At 45.2% G+C, this 21,598-nt stretch overlaps 1 protein-coding gene across 1 annotated transcript in view; it reads right to left on the bottom strand.

Annotated features, from left to right (window-relative positions):
• Nucleotides 1-2,081: 2,081 nt before the first annotated feature.
• Nucleotides 2,082-21,598, bottom strand: part of SGR2 (shoot gravitropism 2 (SGR2)) — a 166,948-nt gene continuing 147,431 nt past the window's right edge. Inside the window, exons 15-20 of the mRNA XM_086823869.1 lie at nucleotides 15,830-15,923; nucleotides 15,681-15,743; nucleotides 2,830-2,869; nucleotides 2,634-2,737; nucleotides 2,496-2,542; nucleotides 2,082-2,414 (exon numbers count right to left, since the gene is read on the bottom strand). Coding sequence (XP_086679995.1) covers nucleotides 2,168-2,414; nucleotides 2,496-2,542; nucleotides 2,634-2,737; nucleotides 2,830-2,869; nucleotides 15,681-15,743; nucleotides 15,830-15,923 — 595 coding nt within the window. The 3' untranslated portion in view covers nucleotides 2,082-2,167. The remainder of the gene's footprint in view (nucleotides 2,415-2,495; nucleotides 2,543-2,633; nucleotides 2,738-2,829; nucleotides 2,870-15,680; nucleotides 15,744-15,829; nucleotides 15,924-21,598) is intronic.

Here is a 21,598-nt window from a genome sequence, read left to right as displayed (position 1 = left end):
ATAAATCGAGACTCAGTTTCTGTTTAGTTCGATAGATGAAGTAAATTCCGGACAAAAATTGTTCTATGAAAAAGAATCAACGACTGTGCCTCTCAATGAGGAAAAAAGCGTTGGTCTCTATGATCCAAGTACAATCTTTTTCCCTGATCTGACACTGGGACTTACGGGTTCGGTCAGATGAGCTCAGTTAGTTAAAGCTTTTGACTACGTTAGGGAAAAGTTATCCTGGTGGAATCGCCTGTGCTTTCTAAGCAATGGAAGTTTTTTCGGGTTTGGTTTTGGAAAAGCCGATGGATTAGTCTCTTGTCCGGATATCCGTGGGCGAGGCCCCGAGTGTGGGACCCTGCCCCGCGCAAGAAGTGCTACTTTCGCTGCTAGCCCCCCTAAATTTGTTGCGCGGTAGAGATAAGGATCTTACAATTTAAGTCACCACTCGCCTCTCTACCCCTTCAAGAGCTCAAATCCTCTAATCTCCCCAAGCATGTATTTGAGACGTGTCTCCATATTCCTAGCCTTCCTTTGCCAACAAGCTTCATTGGGGTGTGTCTTCCACACTCCAAACATCTCTTCCACTTTCACATTGCTCCTCCTTTCTCTTTTCAGATTGATGATGGGAATGTATGTAGATATGCACATGGCAAGGGGATTGCCTTCGCGAGATAGAAACGTGTGGCTAGCCCATGAAAACATGCAATCCTAGGAAAATATGGAGGCCAGGAATGTGCATGCGTGTAGGATAAGACCTTGCATGTGTAGGAACGAGAATGTGCGTGGACAAGATGAAAAGAACGTATGTAGATATATTTGGGTATGCACATGGCTATGTCTAGGAATGTGTGATCACAAAAAGTACGTGTAAGAATGTGTCTAGCAATGTATGTTCACAGAAAGATAAGTTTGGGTATGCCCATAGCTATCACAGAAAGATGTAAATGTGCAAGGATGCGTCTCGACACGTGCATTTGCACACCCATGTAAACGAGCCTAGACATGTCTAGGAGCATGCATTTGCAAAGATCGATGAAACATGAATGTGCAATGATACATCTCAGAACGTGTGTTTCCACACTGATGTGAGCATGCATTTCCACACTGATGAGAACGGGCCTAGATACGTCTAGAAACGTGCATTTGCAAAGAACGAGTGGCTAAACCACAAGTTGCTCTATGAAAGTGCGTATGCAAGACTCCAAAATGCAAGTGGGCTTGTCTACCAGACCTCTTGCTTATGTGTTTTCATAGAGTTTCCTAGACGTGTGCGTGTAGGAGACAATTGGATGCGATGCCATAGGAACATACATTCCTATGTTGCAAATGTCTATGGGACACGTGTGGCTATCCTCCTCCAAACGTGCATATGCAAGTCTGCGAACGTGTGTGGCTATGGTAGTTTAGTCTTAGTACGTTCATAGTTAAATAGTACATGTGTGTTTTACGTACGTTCGTACATTGTGGACAAATATGTCTTAACAACCTAAGGATGTGAATATACGTTTGCATGCCTAGTCGAGTACATTCTCACACAAACTAGAAAGCTGTTTTGTAAGTTTTTTATTCCTGATTTTAAGTTTTGTAGGTTTTTATCCCTAATTCTAATATTAAGTCCTAATACTTTCAAATCATTAATTGCTTAGACTTTTGGAAAATAATGTCCGACTCCTAACCCACCTATGGACCTGAGTAATTTATAATTATGATTCTTAATCAAAGATTAACGATGTAATTAAATTTCAAAAATGCTCACAACTTATAAACACAGAAATACAATGGAAAGCTTGAATCGGGGGGAATGAAGGGACACTTGACTAAACACCTCCAGAAGCTCATCATGATGCTCCTTGCCTGTTTCACCACCGAATGCCGAGCAATGGTAGACTCCATCACCTTGTGTTTGCATAGGTGAAAATGTAAAGGTCAACTCATTTCATACAAACACCATTTAAAAGGCCAAGCAAACTTATCTGCGCCTGCAGAAAGTTAAGGTTTAAAGCAAGCACAAAGCACCCTGCACGCACTCGTAGGCCCGTGAGAGCACGCGCCAATATACACACACACACAGAGACCACAAAAAACACAAGATATAATGGTAGATTAAATATATGCATTATATATATATATATATCAATCACAAATAGACTGTTCACAGAAAATACCACATTTTGGCATGTCACATTCCCTTTCTCTGACTTGCATCAAACTTTACAGAAACCACATTTTCCTTGCTGGTGAAGGTGAATGCCACCTCTCCATCAGCTATGTAGTTCTGGTTTAACAGTGGAGTGGGGTCAAGGGACACAGACTCGTCTATACTTTCTGAAACTATTTCAGTCTTGGGCTCGGGGCTTTCTTCAGGAATGTCACGATAAAGATGCTTGATGATAAAGAGCGCCGTGTCAGCATCTTGCCAATAGGCTCTGCATATACAGCAAGCACAAGATGAGTAGGTTGAGGTACAAACTCTTTAAAAAGTCGAAGAATATGTAAGCATAGCTTACGTGTGGGAGCTGATTGCTTGCAGGTATTGATGTTCAAAGGTTGCATCCTGCAAACAATGTAAATTTGAGATTATATACCCTAGAAGCCCAAGAGTCACGTCTGAAGCACCCTAAGCAGGTTGTGATCAAGGTTACCACCTGTAGCATGAAGTCAATCCGTCCATCAGGTTCTCCTGTTAGCTTCTCAATAATTGATGATCCATAACTTCTCTCCTTGGGTGCTCGCACATCATCCTTGTCATCTGTGTGTTTTGTTTTCAAAGAAATAAACAGGCTGCATGCTCATATCTCCAGAAATCTATTGAACTGATTGAAAAAGTTTGTTACAACACACCTTTCTCTGCTGATACTGAGAACACTTTCACGACTCGGTCCTGCACCACAAATTTCTTTTCAGTATATTGTATATGGACACCTGAATTTTACTCTCAAATTTTTATCATGTTTGTCATCCTATTTAGTTATAAGAACATAAAATTGATCTGCCATCGGTGGAATATTGAAAAATGCTAAAAAAGTAAAATTGGCACGTCTCAATGGTGCTAGGATATAATGCACGGACAAATTTATTAATTTCACCAGCATCTCTCTCCCTCCCCAAGCAACCGTAAGATACCTACAGACCCCAATATAGAACTGAAAATTGGTAAAAATGAGAAGAAATGCTCCAGGATGCATTTCCTCAAAGGTTCAGGGAAGATAAAACATCCGTTCATGTGCTGGACAAATTGTATCGGATGAATGAGCTTTGGTGTCTATTTGTGAGGATACCACTCATAACACTGAGGCTTGCAAGTATAATGGGAGAAGAGCCCCACCACCTGCCACAGTACCACCAGTTCCGGCTGTCGTAGCCGTTCACCCTGCCAGAACCTTTCAGACGTCCATTTTGACCAAGGGACAATTTTGCTCCCAGGGATGCTTTAGGTGCGACCAAATTTTGCATGTTTTTATTGTCATGCACCTGGCCACCGGAAATCAGATTGTGAACTATGGAGGAAACATGGGGGAAGTAGAAGGGAACCAGGGGAGAACTGCAACTTCAACTTCCGGACAACTGATGGTCAATGCCGTAGAGATTATTGCTCTTGAAGAGCAGGAGATAAGTAAGCCGGTAGTTCAGAAGGCGGAAACCTCAACAATGGCCGTGACAAGAGCCATGGGACCCGAGTCTTTGGAGTCGGTGGAACTGAGCTCGGATAAGAAGGGTAAACAAAAGGAAGTCACATGGCAAGATCAGCACAAAGTTCGGACCCAGGTATCTGAGTGGGTGCAAGCCATGTGGCCTAGCCAGATCAACACAACTCGGTCCAGGCCAGGAAACTCAGACCAGCTTTGTGCGGGAAGGTTCGCGCACACAGGGGCAGCCGTCATACCCCAACGGATGTGGACACAACAGATGGGCACGACCATGCAAGGCCGGACATTGGGCAGGAGCAGTGTCGAGGAGAGAGAATGGGAAAGCGCACTGACGGGGGGGGGGAGAGAGAGAGAGAGAGAGAGAGAGAGAGAGACTACAGTAAAAATCGCTGTCCACCTGCAAGAAAGAGAAAAAAGCGTTAGAAGCTTTTCTTTTAAAAAATCCTAAGGTGTTTTTACTTTATTAAAAGAACCCTGCTTTTTAAAACAGAAGAAAAGAGCAAGCCTGCTTTTTTTTATAAAAGGGGGTTCTTTTATAAAGGTAGCACCGATATTTTTTTTTAAAAAAGTTTTTTTTTGCTTTTTTTTTCTCAAGGTCCCTAAAGGGGCAAGTGTAGCTCGTGTGTGTGGAACAACTTCCTATCTCAAAACAATCTATCGATGGCAAGTTTTTTTTCTCTTCTCGTACCTTTCTCACCCACTATTCCCTAACCTTTCACTTCTTTCTAAACCCGTACAACCTCAACTTTTACTACCGCTTTTTCCAAGGAAAGTAAGCCTCAGAGGGTAGTATTTATGTGGAATCAATGGACAGTAATTCCATGAAGTCAAAGGACTTTGAGCGCATGAAGTCAACTGGAAAGTGACTAAAGTGTTGTCGAGGGTCCCATGCGGGATGATGATGCTGAGATCACAACGTTATCCAATATCCCACAAGGGTGGATGATGTCAAAGCCCAGGTTGATGGGTGCTCTATGCCTTCACCAGCAGATAACCACGAGGTTGTCAAATGCTATCAAAAGGCTATTGCTACATGGGATTCATGTCAGAATTCCAACACGCATTGGAGGGTCCTGGAATCACTCAATAGATTTGACTTCACAGACTTTATGTTGTGATTTTTGTATTCACAGATTCCTCTCCAAGCGCCCAGATTCCAATGAGGCTTGTTGGCCCTACCGAGCCTTCGACAGACCCTTCCTCTTTGGAGGATTCCTCCCTTCCACTTCCCTCTCGCTCCACGCAGCTTCATCCCCCCTCCCCCCCCCCAAAACCCTCATGTCCTGCAGTCCTCGCGGCAGCTCCCCTACCCCGTCTCTTTCGTCTCCCCCCTCCCTCCATCTCTCCTGAGCAGTCCCGCCACACTTCAGCCACGCCAAACTTGGAGCGGAGGCAGCTGGAAAGTTCAATAAACTGCTTGATTCATGGCTTCTTGAAGCCGGTAGAGATGACCATTGCCGCCTCCCCAATGAGGGCTCTTGACGGCTCTCCCGCCACAGTTGCCACCCCCCTCGCCCCCCAAGGCAGCTAGTGGATTATAGTTTCTTCTGATGTCTCACTGTCGAAGGAACTGATATTTTTAAGGAGACGGTGGCTCCCATTCGGGGATTTGTGTGGTTTTCATCACTCCAGGCCACCCACGCCAGAGAGTGGCTTGATGATCTTCTCCTTCTCCTTGAGTGCAACCCCGGAGATGGATCGGGACATGGAGTCAGTGTCTACCACCATCCAGGGACCCGCAGTTGAGTTTTCTCATCATCTACATGATCTACGCATCACCGACGTGCTTACCTATCTTTGGCCACATATGTCAGGCCACAGAGATCAAGATAGGGAGGTGGTGTCCTCCAGCTTGCTCTTTGTGTTTCTTCATATCTCTGTAGTAGTACCCCTTCCCCCCTCCTACAGATACCTGCATTGCGACATGTGGAGCTTAGATTATGTTTACTCTCGAGCTTGGATAGAGTGGCGTCACATGGAGGAAGGATCTGCGCCCACCTGGTACGCCTTCATCCTAGGATTGACTGTGACTACTCCCTATCAAAACACACGTCCAAGACTCCTTGAATGGAAGGCAGTTCTGATAGTTCTGCTTCCCACAGAGATGAGATATGCGGATTGCCACAAGGAACATCCAGGATTTTTTTTATTTTTTTAATTTTTTTGGTGGGGAAGGGGCGGGCGGGGGGGGGGGGGGGGGGGGGGGGGGGGGTCAGTGTTCTCAAAGGCTTCGCATCCTTAGAGAAGAGCTCCATAGAGCAATAGTTGGGGGACCCATTGATATTCTCTTTCTCCAAGAGCACCATCTTTTCGAGGGGCGTACTTACTGCTGCGGGAAGGTTTTACTAGGAAGTAGTCACACTTTCTAGTCTCCCTCTTTTGGCCCCTCTGGGACGTAGGGGGGAGTTTGTATTTCTGTCAGCGAGAAACTCTTGCCGGCAATAGTTGGCTCAAGCATCATTGACACTAGTTGGGCTCATGGGTTACCATCAGGATTCACGATGATTGTGTGGGCTTTCTAAATGTATATAGTTCAAACGCCACTGCAGGCAGAGACACCCTTTGGAGTACAGTTTGCCAGCCCCTTCCATAGGTCAACTTTTGGTGCATGGATGGGGACTTTAACATGATAGAGTCAGCAGAGGATGACTCGGAGGGAGACATGGCTATAGCTTTTGGCTCAGAGTACTCTGCTTAGGAGGAGTTGATCCTGGCACTTAGGGGACATGACCCTTGGCACTTGCCAGAGTTTGGACGTAGCCCCGAGAGTCTATGCATCTCGAGGTCTGATAGGAGGAGCACCGGACCCAATCTTTCTTGACTTAATAGATTCTCTGTGTGTCACCATTTGGCTACCCAATTGGTCCACCCCTGCTTTCTCATTATGTATGTATGTCCATGGCAACTGCATATGCCGGGGATTGATGCCACTCATGTGATACTGTGGACTTGGCTTTTCGTTGGGACTTGTGCATGTGTGTACATGCCCAGAAATGCCCAGAGGATTGGTGTTCCATTGGGTCTGGTACCTCGTGTACTTGCCTGGAGCACGCCTATTTTGGTATAGTCTCATGAACGGGAATTGTCCATACCAATGCTGCATTGCATAGCATCCTTTTGTGCTTGTTTGCAATTAAAATTGCATGCTGTTTTCATGCTTGCCTAATCAATGTTTTAGTTCCGGGTAAGGGGACGCCCGCCCGTGAACCATGCTTGTGAAACTATCTGCTAACATGGTTATGTGGCATGTGACAGGTGGTAAGTATTGGTCAAAAACCTAAGAATTAGCACTAATTTATAAGTGAGGGGGTAGGGCGACCAAAACTCACTTATAAGATATGACCAGCCCTGTGTTCGCACACTGATGTCCCAAGGTGAACAAAACCCAATGCCCACCGCCCAGACCTTAGCAACCAGCCATGCGTCCGCTCAAGCTTGCACCACAAGGGCACTTGTCTTCTCTACTTGACACCTAGAGTGGACAACTCACCGTATCTCTCTTCCCTCTCTCTAGAAGTAGGCACACCCTTCATGAGGCCTCTTTGGCAGTATTTTCTACACTTTTTCTCCTATTTTCAGGTGGTGTTTTACACTCCCACACACTCCCAATCACTGAAATTCAGCAAAACAGCTCTAATTTTTTCTGTAATTTCTGGTCTTTCTGCTTAAAACCCTAATTTCAGCCTTCCTTTCTCAAGTTGAACCATAAGGGAAGCTTTCCTAGGATTCGCTTCATCCTCTTGAAGACTTTTGTCACGAAGGATCGCGATAGATTGAAGATTTCAACACTCCAAACGCTTCCATCACAAAGACTTCCATTGTCATTGACTCTACTTGCAATTGGTAAACTTTTATGCTTAAATATGGAACCATGTAGCAGGAGGGAGGAGCAAGACTCCATGTTCACATACCCTGTGTAGTGTTCTCTTGTCCGACGTGCTCTCTTACAGATTGTTGCTACCATGTGTTGGTAGAACAACAGAGAGCAGATGGTATTGAACATGGGCACTTGAGAGGGTAGTGTGAGTTGCAGATCTACACTGACAACCATATTGTTTGCAATACTATATTCATATGCATTGGTATGGAAAATTGGTAGGAAATGCCCACGACACTATGTACTTGATTCTCACAAGATTAATGTACACTATTTAAGGGTGGAGTCGGCCGTTCCAGCTCACTGTGCGTCTCTTGTCAATTCAACTAATTACATCTTGTATTGAGCATGTTGTCTATTAAATCTTGGTATATTTAAGTGTATTGATTAGCATTGTATTCAACCAAGTTATACTTATACTTCCATTGTGAAGATTTCAACACTCCAAATGCTTCCATCGCGAAGACTTCTGCTGTCATCGACTCTACTTGCAATTGGTAAGCTTTGATGCTTAAATATGGAAGCAAGTACCAGGAGGGAGGAACCGGACTCCAAGATCACATACCATGTGTAGTATTCTCGTCCTACATGCTCTCTTGCAGATTGTTGCTACCATGTGTTGGTGGAACAATTGAGAGCAGATGATAGGGAACATGTGCACTTGAGAGGATAGTGTGAGTTGCAAGTTTACACTGACAACACATTGTTGGTGGAACAATAGAGAGCATGTGGTAGGAAACATGTGCAGTTGAGAGGGTAGTATTCATATGCATTGGTATGGAAATTTGGTCAGAAATGCCTATGACACTATGTACTTGATTCTCCCAAGATCAATATACTTTATTTGAGGGAGGGGCGGGCCATTCCGGCTCATTATGTGTCTCTTGTCAATTCAGCAAATTACTTCTTATATTGAGCATGTTGTCCATTAAATCTTGGTGTATTTAAGTGTATTGATTAGCATTGTGTTCAACGTTAGACTGTGGATGAGAGCATACGGTTCTCTTTCACTTCTATTGTGAAAGACAACCACTGCGAACACTAGCTATCTCTACACTTAGAACACTATGAACAGCCATACAGGGAATGTTGGAGATGCTAACACGAGGCGGGGACAATGAAATGCATGTTTCCAATGCTTTATAGGATAAGCAAACTCATGTGGTGCACATTAGGGAACAGGAACATGTGGGACAGCCGTCCCGTGGTGGCGAAGAGAAAATGCAGAAAGAAGTGTCCATAGCCTTAAGACCCGAACTTACTCGTATGCAAGATCTTCTTTATGCACAACAAGAAGAATTGAAGCTCTATTGCCGCGAGGATCCATTGGTGGTACATGATCGTTTGAAGGCTAAGAAAGCTGAATCTTATATGGATCATGCAATGGCAATGATTGCTCAAGAGTTGCACATGCAACCGAGGATGCAACACACGCATACTTGGCTCGTACCGAGGATGCCTATGCAAAAAAGGAAACCATCCCACATGTGTTGGTATCCCAACAGGTGCTCGAACAAGAACTTATGTCTAAGAGGATGAATCCTAATGCTATTGGAGAGGAACCATCGGAAACTAAACGCCATGCACAAGTACCTTTTGTAGCCCGTGAAGGTTACAATGTTTATGACAGTTGTCAAAATGTATGTCAAATGCCATTGCCGGCTGAAAATGTGCATGTACAATACATACAACGTGGGCTGCAATGTTCTGTTGTGGTGCAGCTATTCCGCATATCTCTCATGCCACTCATGCCTTCGAGTGTGTTCGTGAGGGAGAAGCTATGGGTGAAAATTCACCAATGTGTGTTGAGGGGCCAGGCGTACAAGGCACATGTATTTATGCCTAATGCATCACCATTTGTTTCTAAAATGATGCCAACAATCACAGGGGCTATCCCAATGGACAAACATGCAAGAAAACATGTTGAGATGTAGGCTAATGCATCAAAGTCTTGTGACTTCAAAGCCGGAGACAGATTTGTGAAGTTTCACGCATATCACGGGGAATATGATGCATCAAAGGCACTCGCTTTCATTGCCCACTTTGATATTGCTTTTAGTGATGAGGATTTCACTCAGAAATCCATGTTCCATCATGTAAGAAAGGCACTGCTGTCCATTGGTGGCTCATAGGGAAGCTCTCACTGAATCTTGTTAGATCAGAAAAAATGGCAAACAGATTTTCCAAGCGAAGTACCATGTAGCTCCCCGAACCCTGGCCTGCGGCCTTCCGCCTCTGTGCATTTTTCGCTCCCATCTTTCTTCCGCCTCCCATCCTTCCTCCACCGCTAGCCTCTGCCAGCCCTCATTCGTCCATCTCATCCCTCTGCGCAGCGCATCCTTCCTCCGCCTCCCATCTTTCCTCCCTTGCTGTTCGCCCCTGCCTCTGCCTCCCCTCATTCCTCCGCCTCATCCCTCTGTGCAGCGCATCCCTTCGTCTGTGTGTCCAGTTCCCCTCCCCTTACTTCCCGTTTTTTTTGCTTTTCCATTTTCCACCCTCCCTTCCTTTCCTCCGCCTCCTTGCCTGCCTCTTCCCCTTGGTTTGGATTGCTTCTCATCCGGGTTCAAGTCGGCCTTCTTCTTCGATTTGCATCATGGCTAATCATTCTCCCTCGGCCGGGCGAACCATTGTTTTTTTTCGAAGCCGAGCTCGCGGGCCTCTTCGCCGAAATCGAGAAAGACTCCAAAACGACCCTCATTGCCAGAATCTTTGGATCTCACCCTTCCCGTCTCCAGGCTCCGGATTGGGTCCTGGCAGCTTTGCCTTCCGACCTTGCTCCACACTTTCGAGATGTTAGGTTGCTTGGAAGAGGTTTCTTCCAAGTGGATTTTGATTCTGAGGACGTAGGAGGTTTTGAAGGGCGGCCCTTTGCCATTGGGCCCGAGGAAGGTTTTTTTTCTTCCCTACTCCAGCTATTTTGACCCTGTTGAGGAAGACCGGAACTGTTTCCCGATTACTCTTAGATTCCCAGGTCTTCCTCGCGTATATTGGCCTATGCTAGAGGCCATCGGGTCCACCTTTGGGCTGGTTCTTCAAGTGCTCTCCCCTCCATGCTTTGCCGACATGCTCAGGTGGTCACTGCCTCGGCGGATGCTGTCCCCAAGGTCATGGTTCTTGCCCATGAACAGTGAGCTCTTTGAGGACTATGTTTTGCTTCTGGGCCCTAGTAACTTATCACCCTAGATGCACTCCTCGTATTTGTGCAAGGACGGTCCCTTAGTCATAAACGCTACACTGGGAGACCTTTGGTATTGCATTACCCATCCAGGTTCTTTTTTGGAGACAATCAGGAGATCCAACCGGGAGAGACACATATCCATGTTGTGGTTCCTCAAGCACTGTAGACTCCTCCCCTCCCAACCTTCCCTCACATTCAAGCTTGAAGCTCCATAGGTTTAAGTGTAAAAAATAAAAACCGTATTTTATCGTACGGTATCCGAAAATTTCATATCGTACCAAAAATTCCCGTACGGTATCGTATTTTCGTACCGTGACAACCATGTATGTCATCATCATGGTGAAGTTCAACCTGTTTTCCCCGGTCGTGCTTACTAACCCTACAGTGCAAGAATGGTTGCAGCTTACAAAGCTGGATGCTTTCATGGGTTTGCTGTGGCAAACTACATCAGTGCACCCTGTTGCACAAGAAATTGTACAAATGCTACAAAGAGGGGACATGGTGCATTTATAGGGTAGAGAAATTAGGCTCACAACAGAGCTAATTCAACAGTGCCTCTGCCTGTCTCTGGAGGGCCACAAAAGATGTATTTGCAGGTGCAGATGATTCGATCCGCCTTTTTGGGGATAGAGTAGCAGGAGAGCACAAATTAGCCAATCACATTGACCATGCCATGGTCACCTACTACAGGATGTTCTTAGAGATGGTTTGGCTGCAAAACAAGACAGTGCACATTTCTGCAGCAGCCATGGGCTGGATTAAAAAGGCAGAGAAGCTATTTTTACAGAAACTACAAAAGGAGATAACAAGGCTGTCAAAACAAAACACATACAAAGGTGGGTCAAGTTCTTACAATACTATTCCTACCCGTTGAGGTGGTGTAGGTCAATTTGCCCCCTGTGCAACAAGTTAATCCGCCACCAGTGCCGAAGCCAACTCCGGTAGCAAAGGACTCCCAGAGAACAGTCAGCTAGTCCTCAGATAAACGTGGAAAGACGGTCCATAGGGATGCCTTGTCTTTCCAAAAGAGGGCTCACCTTGATATCACAAGCCTGGGCTGACAAACAGCTGAAGATGAGGATAGAGTCTGCATATCCCAAGCTACCTCTATCGCCAATGCCGCAACCCCCTCCTGTTCCGCTGGTCGGACCTGTCCCTTCAGTGATCGCATCCAGCTCGGTAGGGAGTTCGGCCAGCATGCCAGAAACTTTTGATGAAAAGGTGGCACGGTGTTGTGCAAGCTTTCTGGCACAATGCTTCCAAACACAGGATCCAGGAAGCTCAGCAAAAGAGCTTTTTGCATTTTTTAGTATAAAAAGCATCCCCCTCTAAGAATTCCACAAGTTTTTTCATCAAGGCTAGGAGAGTACTTTGCTTGGTTTTCAGTACTCTACATGCTCAAATAGATCATAGATTCGTTTACCAAACCAATCATTTAAGGTGTAAGGGGTGATTTATTGGAGATTGAACAAGCCTAGTGATCTACAAAGAAATTCGTGGAGTTTTGAATGAGGAAGAAGTCCAAATCTTTATCCACTATGTGCAACAGGTCACTTGCAGACTCATTTCTACAAGGTACCATTATCTATTGTTCATAAATTATCTCTCTTTTTCTGCAATAAAAATTGGTAGTTTTATTTTATATCAAATTAAATAAATAATTTATTAATCTCTACACAGTTTTTAAGACTAGAGACCACTAAGGTCCAATCATTACCCTTTTCTCTTAAATTAATACCCAAACCATGGTAGAACCTTAGCAAATTGAGGAACCTCGGTAAATTGAGAAACCTTATTATTTTCTTGAACCTTCATGTGTTCAGGCTCCAACATCATTACAAACCATGTTTTTGGGCTCCCAATTGTGTTTATTACATTTACATGTGTTCAGGCTCCCATATCATTACAAACCATCCCCACCGAAAGTATGTTTTATCCTTGAAACATGCATCTTGTCAAAGACCATTATATGAATAAGGTGTGAGTGAGGTATCAAAGGAGAAGTCACCAACACTTATCCTTATACAGAGCCTACTTGAGCATTATGGCTTCAAATCTTCATGTAATGCTCTCAGAAAACCTCCAAAGTATAGTACTTGATAGTACATATCTTGTGCTGCACCCACCCTTTGCATGCATTTTGAGCTTTATCTAGACGTCATTAACATTGAACTAGGATGTTAGGAGAGCCTTTTCATAACCCTAGAAGAATTTATCATTTACTTAAATTATGGGAGAAACCTTAATCAAAGTTTAGAGAGAGAAAGTTAGTCTAGACCGCCCTTGGGTTAAATTATTGAATGATGGGTTACTTTAGAGGAGTTAGAATTAATTTCTAAATTTAGAGTTACCTCCATGCCTAGAGAGAGAGAGAGTAGGATTAGGGATGTAGAGACTAAAAAATAGTATTAAGATAAGAAAATTACCTTTTAAAAAATTGTTGAGATTTCCACTGCGCAGACTCACTTCTTGGACTTCGCCAAAGACGGGACACTAAAGCCTGAAGGCCTAGACATGCACGAGTTTTCTGCAAGCTCAACTTAAGGCGTATACAAACGCTTCCAATGAGATGCTCATTGAGCTCTCAGATAATCTTAGTGACCAATTGGTGGCCAAGTGGGAAGAGCACATTGAAAATCTCCGACTCCTCCTTACAGGACAATGCAAGCAAGCAGCTATGCTGCTTGGGAGAATGAGGACGCCCAGTCTGTAGGTTCGCGCTCCCAGCTTAAATCTTTTAAAACAACATGTATCAGTTTTACAAATGCCCTATTGTGACTTGGTTGAACACAATGCTAATCAATACACTTAAATGCACCAAGATTTAGTAGACAACCTGGTCAATACAAGAAGTAATATGCTGAATTGACAAAAGACGCACAGTGAGCCGGAACGGCCGGCCCCTCTCTCAAATAAAGTATATTGATCTTGGGAGAATCAAGTACATAGTGTCATGGACATTTCTGACCAGATTTCCATACCAATGCATGTGAAAATAGTATTGCAAACAATGCAGTTGTCAGTATAGACTTGCAACTCACACTACCCTCTCAAGTGCACATGTTACCTACCATCTGCTCTCTATTGTTCCACCAACACATGGTAGCAACAATTTGCAAGAGAGCACGTAGGACACGAGAACACTATACACAAGGGTATGTGAACATGGAGTCTTGTTCCTCCCTTCTACTACTTGCTTCCATATTTAAGCATCAAAGCTTACCAAATTGCAAGTAGAGTTGGTGACAATCGCAATGGAAGCATTTGGTGTGTTGAAATCTTCAATTTGTTGTTGCGATCTTTGGTGACAAAAGTCTTCCAAAGGATGAAGGGAACCCTCGGAAAGCTTCCCCTATGGTTCAACTTGAGAAAGGAGGGCTGAAATTAGGGTTTTCAACAAAAAGACCAGAAATTACAGCAAAAATAAGAGCTGTTTTGCTGAATTCCAATCATTGGGAGTGTGTGGAAGAGTATACACCACCTGGAAACACTCTTGGAAGCTTGGAAAACACACTAGCAAGCTTAGATATGGAGTTGGGAAGGAGAAAGTGCAGAAAATACCTTTCGCGAGATGAAACTCGAGCGACAATGGAAGGCACTGAGTGTAGGGACTCTATCAGCTGCTGTCCAAATCCCAGGAAGAATCAAAAGGTGCTCCTTGGGGAGCCTTGGGAAGCAAACTCTGACTGGGAAACTTGGCACCATAGCCAAGGGGTCTGACTCAGGAGAGAAGCCCTGGTGCCCACATGCCAAAAAAACCTGCGCCTCTCAAACAAGAATCGGGCTTCGCATGAGGACACCCTCGACAAGGGCAGCCATGTTGAACCTAGCCTTGTATACCCTTTGCCTAGGAACTCGACGTTGGTTATCCGGCATTGGTTGCCTATCAAGGTTTCTTGTAGGAGGTCGCAAAACTGCCCTCTTGTCGGACGGCTGCCGACGAGCTTTCATGCGTGTACGGGCCTTCAAATACTCAGTGACTGAGGAGGAGAGGAGCTGAAAGTCCGCATCAGATAATAAGAATCCAGGAACTGCATTGGTCGGGGATGAGGGAGCAGCTTCCATGGAGTCCTCCTGAGGGGAAAGGACTAGATGCGGCTTAGCGGTGCTGAGAAAATACAACCACAAAATGCTGCACAAGGAAAAAGGAGGGCGGCAAGCGATGAAGGCCCTGCCCAATGAGGGAAAGGTGGGTCAGGCGAGGAAGCGACGATACTACAAGGTGGGTGTGGAGGCGGAGGATACAACGAGGTGGGTATGGGGGTCCGGGGCCACATGAAGAGGCAGGGGTGAGGGAGGAAGGGCGTGCATGGAGAGTGCACATGGTCTGGGGAAAGGTTGACGGGCAATGCTTTATCACTAGAAAGCATGGTGCTTTTTGAGCTACAGTAACCCCTATATAAGTGGTCATTTTGAGCTGTAGTAACCCTATATAGGAGTCTTTTTATTAAGTATAACAAATCATACAAGAGTTGGAAGTCATTAAAGGAATAAGGAAGACTCCTTAAATTACAATCAATGCTCCAAGAGCTAGGTAAGGATGTGATAATGCCAAATGATCTTAGTAGCGCTAGTGCGCAATGATGTGGCAAGCAATGCTGCAAACAAGATACAATGGTTGGATGAGGAATATTTCAAGGAGTAATTTTAATTGCAAGTCAATTTTTAAAAGACAGAAGAGATAAATCCTTCTGAGTCGAACTGACAGCCTCCACCCCTCTGCGTGCAGCTGCCCCAACGCCCTACTCCCCCCTGCCTGCTTCGCGTGCCCCGCTGCCCTCACCCCCACCTCACTGCATTCTCTGCTTGTATCTGAAAGCCAATGAAATAACTCTCACCTAGACAGTACTACAACATTGAGTTGGGTTACAGGCATTACCCATGAAGTTATTAAATTTAAAAATGGTTATAGCTTTATATTAGGTTTTAAAAAATAAACAAAAGCTATAACAGAAAATAAACACCATCACATGACTGATCAATTTCTTACCCCAACCACTGTCAATGAGTGGACAAAAGCTTTCGATCGAGCAGACAAATCTTTTCCAAATTCCTGCAGTGCAAGCTCCCTTAAAACCCAAACATCAAACAACTAAAAGAAAAGCTAGAATATTGCAGTAATATGAGCAAGAAACTTACCTGCATACCAATGTGTAGACGCCTCCCCCCCCTATGGTAGGGCACAAAGACAGGCTGAGTGTACAGATACTCCTTACACACAAGAGGTTCAATCCTGCATTATCACAATCATCCGGAGCATCAATTTAGATCTATGGTGCTATGAAAGTGCTAACAAAGAAAGAAGTAAGCAGAAGACTCTTAGCAACATAATCATACACAAGTAATTTATTAACTTCAAAAGATCAAGCCCAAATGGCTCTCTGGCAGTTACAAAGAGATCAACACTTATAGAAGCCTAGGTAGATGAAAACCACTGTTCGATTGCCTTATTGGGGGCATACCTGTGCCCCCTTTCCAAGTTCATGACCTGCTTCTCAACCTTATCGTGGGATTCCCAACATGCTGTTGGAAGCCTGACCAGCCCTGCCCGCCACTGTCCAGCCAGCCCAACCAGTCCAGCCTGTCTTGCCAACCTGGCCCCACAGTGCAGGTGGGTCACGTTCTCCCCCACTAGAGTCACAAATGTCCTCATCTGTGTTCCGTACCCATACGGGTGCCACACGAACTGGAAAACTCCAAACATGTCACATCCAAGGTATTGGGTGCCTGGAGCACTATGAAAACCACTTTGCGTCTTAGCTTCAATTGAAGCTAACATTGCACCCTCGTCTTGTCAACTCAAGAACCTGCAAAGTATCTCCCGACGAAACTTCTGATCAACCACCTCCTGATGAAGTACCTACCTTTGGTCTAGCACGTCCTAATGAAGTACTCCTCCCCTCCCACTGACAATGCCCGCTCTTGATAAGACTCCCTTCAAGAAGTCACCAAAACCTGGGCATCATCGACCCCTCCATTCAAAGCCATGCCCTTTTGGACAAGTTGATTGTTTGTGGCCTTCTTCTAGGCAGCAAGCCCTAGAAGGACTTCCTCCTGGCTAGGATCCCTGACTGCACCCCAATTCTCGGAGGCCCTTGGCCCTAGAGTATGAGATGGATTTTCACGGAGATGCAGGCTTGTGGCTATCCAAATGCCAGAGGTTGAGGGCACTTGAGCAGCAGCAGGACACTGCCAATCCCAGGGTTTCCCTCCGCCGTTTCTCTCAGATTTCTTGAAGCGGCTGTCGGATGGTTTTTGGCTGCAGTAGAGCACTCTCTTTCTATGGCAGGTGGCACATAGGAGCTTGGCGATGGGCACTTGGCTGGCCATTGGAGGTAGGCTAGTAGTCTGTTCAAGGTGTGGCCATCCCCAAGAGTTCCAGAGTCATTGTCTTTGGGATTGCCTGAAGGCTCAGCATGTTTCACAGTGGATTCTCCGCATCTTTACTATGGACCAGGCCCCCCCCGCACTGTTACACGGGGCACTATTGCTTGCGCCATTGAGGCCGAGGCCATCATGGCATATCACGAGGGCGGGGGACTAGCCCTTCAGGTCTCTCACCTTCGTATTTCTACGTTGCCAGTCCCAGCTCCATCTACTAGTCACTAGACTCCAGGCTCTAGCCAGAGACAGGAGATTAGCAGCAATATTGCCACATGGCATATCCGGAGAGCTTGATGCAACGAAGCCATTGAAGGCACCCTCACTCTGCCAGTGCAGTCCATCCGAAGCATCTGGCTCAATATCATTCATACCCTTCGTGGATAGTGGGGGAAGATTCAAGGTGGTTCATACCACATGGGGAAGCGTCGGGAGGCCTTCCTGATGATCTTGCAACACCCTCCCTTTCTCACTGACAGTGGTGGTGAGCCCGCCTAGCACTATAGACCACTTGTGTGGTTGTTTCCCCCTCCCCCCATTGTATGAGATAGCCTCCTCCTCCTAAAGCAGCCAGCAAGAGGAGAAGAGCATCCTTCCCCCTCATTATGTTTCTTGACTCTCGCTCCCCATGTGGAGACAAGTTTGTAATTAGCCATTGAGGCTGTTTTTCTTGGTAACTAATAGAAGGATTTTTTTCCCGAAAAAAAGAATAAGTTACCAAAACATCTCCACCTACTATTGCATTTGCTTAGATAAATCACTAATGCGGATGAGACACTCAAAACATCATAGACCCAGAGGTGCAGTATAAGGCGTTGCTTTGAAAGATGATTGTCGGAGGATTTCTTCTTGGAACAGAGCCATTTAAGGACTTTGTCATGCAGCAGGTTATGAGGTGTACTCCAGTTAAGTACTTTCTCATGCAACAAGTTATGAGGTGTACTCCAGTTAAGGGAGGTGACTGGATATACAGCTGACATTTTATCTCTCAGAGGCAGAGCATTGGCCCCCATCCCCTCTCTGATCCTCCGTGAGGCTTTTGAGCCTCTTCCAATCCAGCAGTGTGGGGAAGAGAGTCTCCCATCCAGCCACTGAATATGCAGAGTCTCCCATCAGCCACTGAATATGCATGGCTGCTGAAGAGGTCTACCATACTCATCCAAAATCAAGTCATTCCACATAATGGGCTGTCTTTCAGCCTCCTCAGGTGCTTACGCAACATGTGAGGGGCAGTAGTTAGAGGATTGTACAGATTTGATGTTGCCATACCAAACCACTCTTGGAAGGGCTTCATCACTCGTGGTTTGGAGTTTTCTCTACCTCTACAGGTTACAGGCCTCCCATGCCGCGGCGCACGCGGGGGGGGGGGGGGGGGGGGGGGGGGTGACCAGTCTTTTTCTCTGTACAGGACGGATGTATTTTGGAGAGAGGTGATGTGAAGGACCTAGTGAGAGTTGTTGACAGAGCAGGAAAGCACTTTTATATTGATCCCACCCAGGGATGATTACAGATGCTTGGAGCATTTGGTTGTATGGTTAATGCCCTATCACGTACTTGCATTGGGACCCCCGTGAGTGGGTGTGAATGGATGCTACCAACCCGATAAGAAAAGAATGCCTTTCTTTAGTTATACTTTGCGGAACGCCGTGCATCTTGTCCTGAAGGCTGAGACACATTTACAGAGTCCCTACTCTTAGATCTCATTGGGAGGCTTATGGTATCACATCTAACATTCAGAGGACTTTACGGAGGAGGAGGTGGCATTCTTACAGGCAGTTACACATATCCTCCTCTCTATACACGCTCGAGATGTGAAGGAGCTTCTACCATTGTTTATGGGAGTGCAAGGAAGCGAAGAGGTTTTGAAGTTTGAATTCTGATAGCCATGTATCCTTGGAAGGATGAGGAGGGATGCTAACATTTCTTTTGGTGCTATCATTTGATTGACACTGTTGGAACCACAACTCAGGTTTGAGGGGAATGATAGGGATCTGGTTGTTATGATCAATCAAGAAGTTGCTCTCTGTACATTTGGAAGGCTAGATGCACAAAGGCCACTGCAGGCACTTTGGTTTCTGAGTCACAATGCATTTGCAAGATTTAGAGTGATATCATCCACACTCTGACGGGCGACTTGGACTAGAATCCAGGGACTTCGAGGGCTGTGGCGGAAAGCACTGCCAGAGTTTTTTATTTTATTTTTTTCAGAAAGAGACTTCTATTAAGTATGAGAAAAACATACAACAATCACAGCTATAAGCCGGAAGAGAATAGAATCACCCCAATATGTAAGGTGATTTCAACCATTGAGGAGCATCATGATGCCATGTAAGACCTGTGGTACTAGAGGAAAAGAAGATGCCATGGTCCCATTCCCGCATAAATATCACACACTTCGCCTGCGCAGAACAAGAGGGCCCCTGAATGCGAGCCCCCATATAGTACTAATGCACTGAGACCCAAAAATCTGGACACCCTCAATAGCCTCCGTGCATCTAGCTCTCCAGATCTACCATGCTGTAATACTGGCAATAATCTCCCAACTGGTGTCAATCCTCTGTCTAGGGGAGTGGGATTATGGCATCTTTTTCACCGCCACTCATATAGGGCCTTGTTGGCAGCACAAGGCACCTGATTTGTTGACATTTCCCCCTTGTTTGGTTTGAAATCTTCCTTTTGTATAATTTTTCATACTTAATAGAAGTCTTCTTTCCAGGGGGAAAAAATACACGGTGCTCCTCAAAACCGCTAACTCAAACATGTATCCACCTCTACTTCTTTAGCCATATATGCTCAAAACAACATCCACCGACTCCATGTAGGGCTTCAACGCTGGGTCCTCCCTATGGCCACTCTCCTATGGAACATACCCAAGGAATAAACTCTGTGATGCACGAAAGAAAAAATTCCAGCCATTACCTACTTTCGCCTCTCATGAAGACGCATCAATAGACTTGTCCTCCTGTGGTGCCTCAATAGTTGAAGAAACCACCAATGATGTTAAAGACACTCCGGAAAACACTTCTAATGGTAGCTTTGAAGAATCTTTCTCACATACATGATACTTAATATATCCGGATACCCGCTGTGAGAAACTTCCCCATCACTCAGCTAGCTTTTGCACATAATCTCAAGCATGGTTCTTTGGATTATTCACCTGGCTCCGAGGATCCCACAGCAATGTAGGGTTTGTGGCCCTTAGCAGTGAAGCACGATCAGATAGCAAAGCTACCAGAGCTCATAAATGTATATCAACGTTACAGCATTAAGCTTGAAAACTGTAGAATGAGATGATTGGAGTACACACAGAAGTACACAAGTTTGCGCACACAAAAGCTTGCTACATTCATTGATATGAGAGCCAATTTATAGGCTGAATACAGAAGTGATTAGAGAACACGATTTGCAATTAGGTGCTTGATTAGGTGCCCATGATAGTGGCCCATGATTCTCTCCACCTCCCTTCATTAATGCATCGTGGCCTAGATTCATGCAAGGGCAGATGCTAGTTTGACTTTTATGACTTGTTTTACTTTCATGCTTTTACATGCTATCATTTACAAGATGCTGGTCACATGCTATGCATTTGTACTTGGATAATGCTTGACTTCCAACACTCCCCCTCAAGCGTTATCCTAGTACACACTCCTCGGATAAATCTATGCCTGTGGCATAGTTTGACTCGAGGATGTGCCTGATTCTGTCCTTTATGTAGAGGTGTTGGTTGTTGCCAATTCTTCTTCTTTTCTTCAACAGGGTTTTCTTGTGCCTTCTTTTTGTAGAAGAAGTCTTTGTCGACCTGCCACAGTAGGGCACTTCAGCTTGCCGTTTGATTTGAATGGTCGTCTCTTGTCTTGTTCATGTGCTAAGCTCCCCCTTTCTCCTCGCTCTATCACTTTGCCAGTATTCTAACACTCCCCCTCAAACTGATGTTGCTACCACCTCTGCCTTCACAAGAAATTACAAGGCTTGAGACAGTCGACATGTCCCTCTCTACCTTTTTGCTGCCATCGTGGGATTACTTGTGGCTTGATGGGGTCTTTCACATGAGTAGGGATTTTGACCAACTTAGCCTACATCATTGGTGGCCAGAGGTGGTTTTACATGGATTTTGATTGTTGGATCAAGGGGTGACTTGCAATATTTTAATGATTTGTTTTCATGCATTTGAATTTTATGGCCCTGAGAGGCTTTTATAATAATGGCTTGGATTTGATCACCTGTGAACGGTTTGGCACATTGCATATTAAAGGTGTTTTGCATCTTGTGTGTGTTTGTGTGGCTCAGCATGTGAATGAGCACTATGCAAAAGGAGAATATTGAAAAAATAAAAAAGGAAGAGATATTTAAAAGGCTTGCTATTTTTGGAGGTAAGCTCACGTGGACTGTTGGTGGCCAAGATGCTCCACCATGGACGTGCTCCTGTGATGTCGTGTTGGGGCATGGCCTCTCTCCTAGCCTCTTATGATGGCTTGGATTTGATCTCCCGTGAACGGTTTGGCACATTGCATATTTAAGGTGTTTTGC

The sequence above is a fragment of the Cibotium barometz genome, chromosome 30, assembly GCF_041138505.1.
Source record: "Cibotium barometz isolate CiBa-2024 chromosome 30, ASM4113850v1, whole genome shotgun sequence".
NCBI lineage: Eukaryota > Viridiplantae > Streptophyta > Polypodiopsida > Cyatheales > Cibotiaceae > Cibotium > Cibotium barometz.
Note: the sequence above shows the minus strand (reverse complement) of the source record. Positions and strands in the feature narration are given on the sequence as shown.